We start from the raw sequence: 12,500 nt of genomic DNA, 5'->3' as shown, positions 1-12,500 counted from the left end.
CTGGATGTGAGGCTGCGGGTCGCTGAACACTCGACACACAAACTCCACGTTACGACCGACAACCGCCGTTTGGTTGGCCGGCAGACCGGCCTGCAGGATCGGCCTGTGAGGAGAACGCTCTGCAGAGGAGAGTTTAACCAGAAGGAGTTAGAGGAAAACCAGCAACACGTTCATTCACCATCATCAGGGTTCGTTCAGTCCACACCTTTCTCCTGTCCTCTCATCCAAACAGCTTCTTGGTGTTCCCTGACAACAGAGACAGAAAGGTCCTTTTGAAGGCCTCGTCTCGGAATCTACCCCTCAAAGTCCAGGTAGTGTCTCGGTCTCAAGACACTCCGGTCTTGGTCTTTGCTGAACCTCAACCCCTCAAAGTCGTGGTCTTGAATTGGTCTGGGGACACTCTGGTCTTGGTCTTTCCTTGGACTCAACCTCTCATGGACATGGTTTTGTCTCTGTCCCTAGACACTCTGGTCTTGGTCTTTCCTTGGTCTCAACCTCTCATGGTCTTGGTTTTGTCTCTGTCCCTAGACACTCTGGTCTTGGTCTTGACTCAGTCTCAACCCTTCAAAGTCTTGGTCTTGACCCGTGTTTCAGTGTGGACGGAGATCTTTATAAAAAGGATGTGGAGATGGATGTAGTCTTACCAACCACGTCCAGCAGGTAGGTGTGTTTGAGGCTCCCGTATTCGTTCTCCACCACACAGGTGTAGTTCCCTTTATCCGACGGAACCACAGACTCCATGATCAGAGTCCACATGTGGTCTCTGATCTGAAAGATCGAGGAGATAACGAATAAAAACAGAACTCACAGATACGAGCGGTTGGACTCCTGCTGTTCTCTGAACCTCACCTTGAACCCTCCGATCCGTTGGTCCTTCCTGAACACCTTCCCGTTCTTGTACCAGCGCAGGGAGGGAACCGGGTTTCCTGTCGCCTGGCAACGGAACTTCACCGTCCTACTGGCGGGGACGGCGTGGAGCTGCTTCTCCATCTTGTCCGGCATCACCCACTGCGGCGCCGAGGCTGACGAGGCACAAAAACATCGACGTCACTTGTGTTTGCGGAGAGTCTCATCATCACAAGCAAACAGAAGAAGAGAGAAGAAGAGTCGGAGGCTTACTGTGGAGCTTCTCGTTGCTCGTCGACAGCTCGTTGGACAGTTTGTTTTCCTCTGAGGACGACTCGTCGTCCTCTTCGTCTTCAGAGGATTTCACTGCGTCGGCTGCAGAAGAGGTTTGAATGTTTAGAAGCTGTTCATAAGCTCTGCTGGTGTGTTCAGGTGTCAGGGCTTCCTCTCTGAAGTCCTTCTGACAGACAATGAGACCGGTTTGTGTATTAACCTCTGAACTCTGACCCCGGCTCAGTGAGCGAGGTTCAGACAGGAGCCGTCGCCACAGCGCGGTGCTTCACTAACCGACCACTTCCTAAACTTCAGAGAGCTCCTCCCCCCCAGCCCGGCCATTAACAGCACACACAGTTATTAATATTTCCTTTCAACCCTCCGACTTTAAAAACTACAACACTTCCCCAGAATATCTTTAAATAATGAGTTTTATCCAGAACCCGCTCAGCTGGTTCTACTGACAACACTTTTATATTCCAAAGGTTTCCATCTAGAACCCTGAAGGACCGGGGCTGATGTGGTGCAGCTCGACCCACAACAATCCTGGTTCTCCATCAGTGTTTGAGGGTGTGAGCTGGGAGGATCCATCCTTTCAAGAACCCTTTCTTCCAAAAAGCGGTTCTCAATGGAACCCGTAACCTCACAAAGAAGCCTTCCTTCAGAATCAAAGGGTTCTTGGTAGGAAGAACCCTTGGAACCCTTATTTCCCAGAGAACCCCCCCCCCCCCCATGATGACTGTGGTCCTGCTGAAGGTGAACAGCAGAAACTCTGGATACAAAAACAACCGAGTAAAACTGGGAATCTCTGGAAAGAAAACCTTCTGTTGTGGAGCTGAAAATATCGATTATGACAAACGTGCAGCTTCTGTTAAACACATCAAAGAGTTCATAAAAAGAGCAGCGTCTGCTGGTTGGGCTGGGTTTAGGGAGTTCATGGCACTTACAGGAACATTCAAGTGAGTTTATCCTCTCGCAGAGCGTGAAGGAGGGAGGAGGTTCATAACGCAGAGGATCCAAGCGAGCGAGGTGGGAAATTGAAAGCAGGCTTTGTTTATCAAAAAGAGGCTCAATGTGACCAGTTCTTGACTGAAGAGAAAAACAAGACTTTACGGGTTGAAAAACAACAGAACCACGTCAGCTGGAGTCCAGATGTTTGGAACTAAACAAACAGAAGGTAGATATACATTCATATGACAGAGTCTGAGTGTGTCTGGACAGGATACACAGACCAAGACCAGGACCAGAACCAGGACCAGAACCAGGACCCCAGAGCCTCAGCCACACCATCAAAAATCACTCTAACCAGTTTCAGATGCCTCAGAGCCCAAAACCAGCCAAACCTTCTTTTCCTGTTAAAGACATTGTCTCACTGGAACATTTGAAAAGCTTTTGTACAATAAAGAGCCTCAAACCACAGCTGAGACCATGAAAGAGCCTCAAACACACAAACACCACTTCACCACTGTTGACTTTTAGTATTCACAATCTGATGTATTTACAAAGTACGTGACAGTTTTCTGCATCTCTTGATGCACAGAAACAGAACCAACAGCTAGCTACGAACGTGAACAACGAAGGTAAAACAAACAAATGAAGGTAAAGAATAGACTAAGACTGTGAACAGATGTTTGTATAAATATAACATGATTGTATATAAAAAGTACGACTACTATCCAGCAGTTTGAAGGAGATGTTTTCACATGAATATAAATAGATATTAGAGATGAATTATGATGTTTAACTTCCTAACACGAGCTCTAAGAACATTATTGTACTTCAGTAACAATAATGATGAAGAGATGTATTATTTCCTTATTTGAATTGTGTGTTTTTATCCTGAATAAATTACTATAACAAAGTAAAAGGACAACATCTGACGAATATTCAAGTTTGGTTAAAACTCGTCACTTTTTACCCAGCCGGCCAATCACAGTGGGGGAGGGGCGGGACCACAAAGAAGTGTTTTATTACGAGTATGTTTTGTTCTTTTGTGATTTTACTCTTGACTTCATGGTGTCCTCATGTCTGAAGCACTAGACCACAAAAACAAAGAAAAGATACAGAACCTCGTATTTGAGAAGCTGGATCAGGAACTTTTTGGCACTTTTTTATGCTTCGTTACCAAAATGGTGGAACGTATATTTTCTGCCTGTCGATTAATTGACTAATTGTTTCAGGACTTCCTCGTTTGAGCCCCTTGAGGACCGAAACAACAGATCTACTTCATCTGTTGATGCAGAAGCTGAAGAGTCTCACCTGTCTCCGTGTCCTCGGTGGCCGGTCTGGACCGAGTCTGAGGAAACTGGACCAGCAGAACCAGCAGGATGCAGGACAGCAGCAGCTGGAGGCAGCGGGGGGGAAACATGTTGTCCTCACTTCCTGCCTGGGGACGAGTCAGATTCATGGTTTAGGTTATTTACTGCAGATCGTGTTTGTGTCACTGATCATCAGTAACACGATGTTCTGTGAAGAAACAAGAAGACGACGAGTGGAACCGGCAATCCGACATAAACCAGCCAGGACACAACCTCCGGTTCTTTAAGTGAAGTCAGAGCTTCACGTGTTAAAGCTGCATTCTCTCTAGTGGCCACCAGGGGGCGACTCCTCTGGTTGTATAGAAGTCTATAGAAAATGACTCTACTTCTCTCTTGATTTATTACCTCAGTAAACATTGTAAACATGAGTTTATGTCTCAATCTCTAGTTTCAAGTCTTCTTCAATACAGCATGATGTTCATTTAGTACATTATGGTCCATTTAGAGTCACACAGACCATAAAGCAGGGGATGCTTTAGGGCGGGGCTACACGCTGATTGACAGGTCTCTACCAGAGACGTATACGTCACTCCTCCTCAGAAATCTGTTAGAAGACAGGAAGTGCTCATTGTCCGATGATGATGGATTTAAAAAACTATCAATGTGAAACATATCAATCCGTCTCTAGTTGCAGCTTCTCCGATGTTTATATCATCCGATTATCTTTATTATATTATATGTTTGGACAAAATAAGCTTTTCATCATAAAAAGTGTAAATACATAAATCAGTTATGAAAACAATAATTTCTTGTTGCAGGCCGCCTAAAGCACCAACAGGGAGAGTCTTACAGCCTGATGAATAAAAGTGAATTAATTAAAGTAATTAAAGAAACAAAACGTTTAAAATGAGCGTCTCACAGGAAACCAGTGGCTGCTGGGGAAGAACCTCATCTCACCTGTTCCCCCCCCCTCATCTCACCTGTTGCTACTAAATAACTGTAGAGTGTCAAACTCACACTGACGGACCAAACAAACACAGACCATCTGCTGCCTGAGGCACCATGAAGCTGTGACATCAGAGGAATGCAAACAATAAATCAGATCAATGTTGGAACAACAGCGTCAAATCATACTCATGCTTTATATTTAGTACACACTGCAGCGTATAAAGTACACACTGGTACATGCAGTATGCATTCTGTAGGAAGTAATACTTCCTCATAACGTGACACGGTGACCCTGCTGCTCGTACATCTGCTGTGCAAAGGATTGTGGGTCAGTAATAATATATCAGTTGGTTTCATCTTTCAGCGCTCATCCTGTTCAGGTCTCCAGACCATCACAGCACCATCACATCGAGACAAACAACCCTTCACTCACATCCTGCACCTTCCAACGATCAACCTAAACTCTCTTTGGACTGAGGGGGGAACCCGGAGAACCCGGAGAACCCTCGCTGCCACGAGCAGAACATGAAACCTCCCCACAGACAGGAATCAAACCTCCTGCTGTTACCGGATGATGTCTTAAGAACATGAGGCAGTGATTTAAACCGTTTCAACATCTGGACAGAGTGGAATGGTTGAAGCATCAGATTTCAGACGCTCCCGAACGCTCCCGAACGCTCTTGAATGCGCCTGAACGCTCTTGAACGCTCCCGAACACTCCCGAACACTCCCGAACGCTCTTGAATGCTCCTGAACGCTCTTGAACGCTCCTGAACGCTCCGGAACGCTCCTGAACGCTCCGGAACGCTCCCGAACACTCCCGAACGCTCTTGAATGCTCCCGAACGCTCTTGAACGCTCCTGAACGCTCCGGAACGCTCCCGAATGCTCCCGAACGCTCCCGAACGCTCTTGAATGCTCTTGAACACTCTTGAACGCTCCCGAACGCTCTTGAATGCTCCTGAACGCTCCCGAACGCTCCCGAACGCTCTTGAACGCTCCTGAATGCTCCTGAACGCTCCCGAACGCTCTTGAACGCTCCTGAACGCTCCTGAACGCTCTTGAATGCGCCTGAACGCTCTTGAACGCTCCCGAACACTCCCGAACACTCCCGAACGCTCTTGAATGCTCCTGAACGCTCTTGAACGCTCCTGAACGCTCCGGAACGCTCCCGAACACTCCCGAACGCTCTTGAATGCTCCCGAACGCTCTTGAACGCTGCTGAACGCTCCGGAACGCTCCCGAATGCTCCCGAACGCTCCCGAACGCTCCCGAACGCTCTTGAATGCTCTTGAACACTCTTGAACGCTCCCGAACGCTCTTGAATGCTCCTGAACGCTCCCGAACGCTCCCGAACGCTCTTGAACGCTCCTGAATGCTCCCGAACGCTCTTGAACGCTCCTGAACGCTCCTGAACGCTCTTGAACGCTCCTGAACGCTCCTGAACGCTTCGTCTCCTCGGCTCTGAATAACTTTCCTCCTCTCCGGTAAACTTCACCTACACACCACATTCTGCAGCTCTGAATGTTTTCTACTAACACGGAGACGCACGAAGCCACAAAGCATCTGAGCTGGAAAAACCAGACGCAGACAAACAGGAAGCTGAGAGCAGCTGTGGGCCAGATGTTAAACCTTCATTAAGATCATTAAGTTCATCAAGTTCATCAAGACGAGACATAAAACCTTTAACTGATAGAAATCAACATGAAACTCCAGCAGCTGATCACTGACACCAAGACACATGGTTATGCATCACGCATGTTATGAATATGTGTTTTAAAGGCATTATCTGATTAAATATGCGTCATTTCATACATTTCCAGAACATGAATCTAAACTTTGGATGAAGTCAGGTTCATGTTGTTGACGGGACTCATGATACCTCCATAATAAAATCTATTCCCTCATGTTGTATTCATACATGTATGAATGAGTGAGTGAGTGATGAGTGAACCTTCAGCACACAGAGAGGAATGAACATGTGAAGTTTGGTGAATGTAAGAACTGCTGAAGATTTATCATCAGAGTCTGAGAACAAACTTAAAGAGACGTTTAGTTACATTACAGACATTTAGAGACTCGACAGGTGAATATTCACCACTTCACCACTCACATTAAGAGACTCTACAGGTGAATAATCACCACTTCACCACTCACATTAAGAGACTCTACAGGTGAATATTCACCACTTCATCACTCACATTAAGAGACTCTACAGGTGAATATTCACCACTTCATCACTCACATTAAGAGACTCTACATGTGAATATTCAACACTTCATCACTCACATTAAGAGACTCTACAGGTGAATATTCACCACTTCATCACTCACATTAAGAGACTCTACATGTGAATATTCAACACTTCATCACTCACATTAAGAGACTCTACAGGTGAATATTCACCACTTCATCACTCACATTAAGAGACTCTACATGTGAATATTCAACACTTCATCACTCACATTAAGAGACTCTACAGGTGAATATTCACCACTTCATCACTCACATTAAGAGACTCTACAGGTGAATATTCACCACTTCATCACTCACATTAAGAGACTCTACAGGTGAATATTCACCACTTCATCACTCACATTAAGATACTCTACATGTGAATATTCACCACTTCATCACTCACATTAAGAGACTCTACATGTGAATATTCACCACTTCATCACTCACATTAAGAGACTCTACAGGTGAATATTCACCACTTCATCACTCACATTAAGAGACTCTACATGTGAATATTCACCACTTCATCACTCACATTAAGAGACTCTACATGTGAATAATCACCACTTCATCACTCACATTAAGATACTCTACATGTGAATAATCACCACTTCATCACTCACATTAAGAGACTCTACATGTGAATATTCACCACTTCACCACTCACATTAAGAGACTACAGGTGAATAATCACCACTTCATCACTCACATTAAGATACTCTACATGTGAATATTCACCACTTCATCACTCACATTAAGAGACTCTACATGTGAATATTCACCACTTCATCACTCACATTAAGAGACTCTACAGGTAAATAATCACCACTTCATCACTCACATCAAGATACTCTACATGTGAATATTCACCACTTCATCACTCACATTAAGATACTCTACATGTGAATATTCACCACTTCATCACTCACATTAAGAGACTCTACAGGTGAATAATCACCACTTCATCACTCACATTAAGATACTCTACATGTGAATATTCACCACTTCATCACTCACATTAAGAGACTCTACAGGTGAATATTCACCACTTCATCACTCACATTAAGAGACTCTACAGGTGAATATTCACCACTTCATCACTCACATTAAGATACTCTACATGTGAATATTCACCACTTCATCACTCACATTAAGAGACTCTACAGGTGAATAATCACCACTTCATCACTCACATTAAGATACTCTACATGTGAATATTCACCACTTCACCACTCACATTAAGAGACTCTACAGGTGAATATTCACCACTTCATCACTCACATTAAGAGACTCTACAGGTGAACATTCACCACTTCATCACTCACATTAAGAGACTCTACAGGTGAATATTCACCACTTCATCACTCACATTAAGAGACTCTACAGGTGAACATTCACCACTTCATCACTCACATTAAGAGACTCTACAGGTGAATATTCACCACTTCATCACTCACATTAAGAGACTCTACAGGTGAATATTCACCACTTCATCACTCACATTAAGAGACTCTACAGGTGAATATTCACCACTTCATCACTCACATTAAGCGACTCTACAGGTGAATATTCACCACTTCATGTCTCTCTACAATAGTCTCTTAATGTGAGTGATGAAGTGGTGAATATTCACCTGTAGACTCGTGAATATTCACCACTTCATCACTCACATTAAGATCAGTATGTTTAGAAGAAAAGAAGAAGAAGAAGAAGAACATATGTTATCAACATTATGAATAAGAATAAATTAAAGTTTTGGAGGATGGATGAAGTATTCTGAGCATGTACTTGTCAAAGTATTAATACTACACTGTAAAAAAACAATGACGGAAAGTACTGCAATTATACTGCAAGTTTTGAGGTACTTAACACAAGTATTTCCACTTAAACTTTATATTTCACCACATCTGGAAATATTGTACTTTTCTAATTATGATGTATTTCTAGAGATAAACTATCCAACATTTTCTTAAAGTACTCCGTCCTCAAACATCTCGTACTTACAGTGGTGGAAGAAGTATTTTGATCATTTTCTACAAGGTAAAAGTAGCAATACAACTCGCACAAATACTGCATTGAAAAGCACAGAAGTATTATCAGCTAAATGTACTTTAAGTGACGTATTGCCAAACAAGTATCTTGACCAGTACAACATCAAAGTACTGCTTAAGTACATTTTCCTAATAATACTGGAGTAACGTTTTGAATGCAGTACTTTTACTTGTGATGGAGTATTTCTGTCTTGCAGTATTACTTATTTTCCACCACTGGTTAGTTTTTTCAGACAAAACAAATGATCAGTTTATAAAGTACTCTGTCTTGTGTACCTGAATGTGTATAAAATACATGTTCTGCACCAGTAGGGTTCATTTTAAAACTAAGTGTGTACTTTTATCACAAAACACTCCCAGTGCAGTATTTCTACTTGTAGTAGTGTATTTTTGTCATGCAGTACTACTTCTTTTCTTCCTCTGGTTAGTTTTGTTTTCAAATTGATGTTTTTCTTCCAAAACAAATGATTATCTTTCAAATAAAATGCTTTGTTGCAGATTAAAGTACCTGACACGAGGAGGGCTTATGTCACTACTACTACCACTTGTGTACTTCTACCCAAACAACAGCTTTAGTGCAGGACTTTTACTTGTAGTGGAGTACTAGTGTAGTGCAGTAGTACTTCTCTCTCACCACTGGTTCACATTAACAGAAGTAGATGAAACATGTTCTGCATTAAATGTACTTTTACCGAAACAAGCGTATACTGCAGGATGGTACTTCTCATGGAGTATTTTTATAGTACAGTTGTACTGCAGGATGGTACTTCTCATGGAGTATTTTTATAGTACAGTTGTACTGCAGGATGGTACTTCTCATGGAGTATTTTTATAGTACAGTTGTACTGCAGGATGGTACTTCTCATGAGTATTTTATATAGTACAGTTGTACTGCAGGATGGTACTTCTCATGGAGTATTTTTTATAGTACAGTTGTACTGCAGGATGGTACTTCTCATGAGTATTTTATATAGTACAGTTGTACTGCAGGATGGTACTTCTCATGAGTATTTTATATAGTACAGTTGTACTGCAGGATGGTACTTCTCATGAGTATTTTATATAGTACAGTTGTACTGCAGGATGGTACTTCTCATGAGTATTTTATATAGTACAGTTGTACTGCAGTGAATACTCTTCTGTCTCTAACAAAGACTTTTAACGTCACTTGTTATGACGTATTTCCACATACTTTAGATAAGTTACTGATCGTTTGAAGTATTTCTTCGGGAACAACGTGAAGTCTCCATAAACACAGAACAGACGGAGTAAGTCCTCAGAATAAAGCTTTCATCTGATTCAATCATTATAACGTTAAACGGTTCTTTACCTCCGTCGGTCCTCAGCTCTCTGTTCTATCCGAGGACGAGCAGTGAGAGCGCGTGAGCAGTGACAGCGCGTGCGCAGTGAGAGCGCGTGAGCAGTAAGAGCGCGTGAGCAGGTTCCGTCCTCCGTTAAACCTCCAGACCTCAGAAAGAAGCTCCGATCTCAGGTCGAACAGCAGCTCCTCTCCGGTTAATCCACGAGCTGCTTTCAGAGAGAAAACGTGGGAAAAAGCAGCTCCGCTCGTTCACGGTATTGTCTCCACATTGAGTCCGCAGAAGAGACGCCTTCAGTGGGCGTTTCCTCTCCAGTTACCCCCCCACTCCACTCCATTAATGCCCCCGTGCCATCTATTCATTCACTCCATTTCAGAGTGGCGCAATCCAGCCTCATGCACGGCCCTCCTCCTCCCTCCTCCTCCTCCTTCCTCCCTCCTCCTCCCTCCTCCTCCTCCCTCCTCCCTCCCTCCTCCTCCTCCTCCTCCCTCCTCCTCCTCCCTCCTCCCTCTTCCTCTCCCCTAGGAGCCTTCACGGTGTGCCCCCCCCCTTAATGATTTCCTCTCCTTTACATTCCTGCTGTGCACAATCTGACTGAGAGATTAACGATTCACTATTTCATTTAACCATTTTAAAGGTACTAATACCACACTGTAGAGATACTCTGTTGCAGTACAAGTACTAATACCACACTGTAGAGATACTCTGTTGCAGTACAAGTACTAATACCACACTGTAGAGATACTCTGTTGCAGTACAAGTACTATTACCACACTGTAGAGATACTCTGTTACAGTACAAGTACTAATACCACACTGTAGAGATACTCTGTTGCAGTACAAGTACTATTACCACACTGTAGAGATACTCTGTTGCAGTACAAGTACTATTACCACACTGTAGAGATACTCTGTTACAGTACAAGTACTATTACCACACTGTAGAGATACTCTGTTGCAGTACAAGTACTATTACCACACTGTAGAGATACTCTGTTGCAGTACAAGTACTATTACCACACTGTAGAGATACTCTGTTGCAGTACAAGTACTATTACCACACTGTAGAGATACTCTGTTACAGTACAAGTACTATTACCACACTGTAGAGATACTCTGTTGCAGTACAAGTACTAATACCACACTGTAGAGATACTCTGTTGCAGTACAAGTACTATTACCACACTGTAGAGATACTCTGTTGCAGTACAAGTACTATTACCACACTGTAGAGATACTCTGTTGCAGTACAAGTACTAATACCACACTGTAGAGATACTCTGTTGCAGTACAAGTACTATTACCACACTGTAGAGATACTCTGTTGCAGTACAAGTACTAATACCACACTGTAGAGATACTCTGTTGCAGTACAAGTACTATTACCACACTGTAGAGATACTCTGTTACAGTACAAGTACTATTACCACACTGTAGAGATACTCTGTTGCAGTACAAGTACTAATACCACACTGTAGAGATACTCTGTTGCAGTACAAGTACTAATACCACACTGTAGAGATACTCTGTTGCAGTACAAGTACTAATACCACACTGTAGAGATACTCTGTTACAGTACAAGTACTATTACCACACTGTAGAGATACTCTGTTGCAGTAAAAGTACTAATACCACACTGTAGAGATACTCTGTTACAGTACAAGTACTATTACCACACTGTAGAGATACTCTGTTACAGTACAAGTACTATTACCACACTGTCGAGATACTCTGTTGCAGTACAAGTACTATTACCACACTGTAGAGATACTCTGTTACAGTACAAGTACTAATACCACACTGTAGAGATACTCTGTTGCAGTACAAGTACTATTACCACACTGTAGAGATACTCTGTTACAGTACAAGTACTAATACCACACTGTAGAGATACTCTGTTGCAGTACAAGTACTATTACCACACTGTAGAGATACTCTGTTGCAGTACAAGTACTAATACCACACTGTAGAGATACTCTGTTGCAGTACAAGTACTATTACCACACTGTAGAGATACTCTGTTACAGTACAAGTACTATTACCACACTGTAGAGATACTCTGTTACAGTACAAGTACTATTACCACACTGTAGAGATACTCTGTTACAGTACAAGTACTATTACCACACTGTAGAGATACTCTGTTACAGTACAAGTACTATTACCACACTGTAGAGATACTCTGTTACAGTACAAGTACTATTACCACACTGTCGAGATACTCTGTTGCAGTACAAGTACTATTACCACACTGTAGAGATACTCTGTTGCAGTACAAGTACTATTACCACACTGTAGAGATACTCTGTTACAGTACAAGTACTATTACCACACTGTAGAGATACTCTGTTGCAGTACAAGTACTATTACCACACTGTAGAGATACTCTGTTACAGTACAAGTACTATTACCACACTGTAGAGATACTCTGTTGCAGTACAAGTACTATTACCACACTGTAGAGATACTCTGTTACAGTACAAGTACTATTACCACACTGTAGAGATACTCTGTTACAGTACAAGTACTATTACCACACTGTCGAGATACTCTGTTACAGTACAAGTAC

At 42.8% G+C, this 12,500-nt stretch overlaps 1 protein-coding gene across 3 annotated transcripts in view; it reads right to left on the bottom strand.

Moving 5' to 3' along the window:
* fgfr1b (fibroblast growth factor receptor 1b) overlaps window positions 1-10,235 on the bottom strand; it is a 23,323-nt gene extending 13,088 nt beyond the window's left edge. Inside the window, exons 1-6 of one of the 3 annotated variants that reach the window (XM_079290130.1) lie at window positions 9,944-10,235; window positions 3,379-3,505; window positions 1,120-1,221; window positions 850-1,022; window positions 645-768; window positions 1-119 (exon numbers count right to left, since the gene is read on the bottom strand). The exon at window positions 1-119 is cut by the window's left edge and continues 72 nt beyond it. In XM_079290130.1, the coding sequence (XP_079146256.1) occupies window positions 1-119; window positions 645-768; window positions 850-1,022; window positions 1,120-1,221; window positions 3,379-3,487 (627 nt within the window). In that variant the 5' untranslated portion in view covers window positions 3,488-3,505; window positions 9,944-10,235. Of the gene's footprint in view, window positions 120-644; window positions 769-849; window positions 1,023-1,119; window positions 1,222-3,378; window positions 3,506-3,894; window positions 5,112-9,943 lie in introns of those variants that run through there. The other 2 variants (XM_079290131.1, XM_079290129.1) reach the window with 2 other exon arrangements.
* Window positions 10,236-12,500: the final 2,265 nt, after the last annotated feature.

Source organism: Melanostigma gelatinosum (genome assembly GCF_949748355.1).
Source record: "Melanostigma gelatinosum genome assembly, chromosome: 18".
In the NCBI taxonomy this organism is placed as follows: domain Eukaryota; kingdom Metazoa; phylum Chordata; class Actinopteri; order Perciformes; family Zoarcidae; genus Melanostigma; species Melanostigma gelatinosum.
Note: the sequence above shows the minus strand (reverse complement) of the source record. Positions and strands in the feature narration are given on the sequence as shown.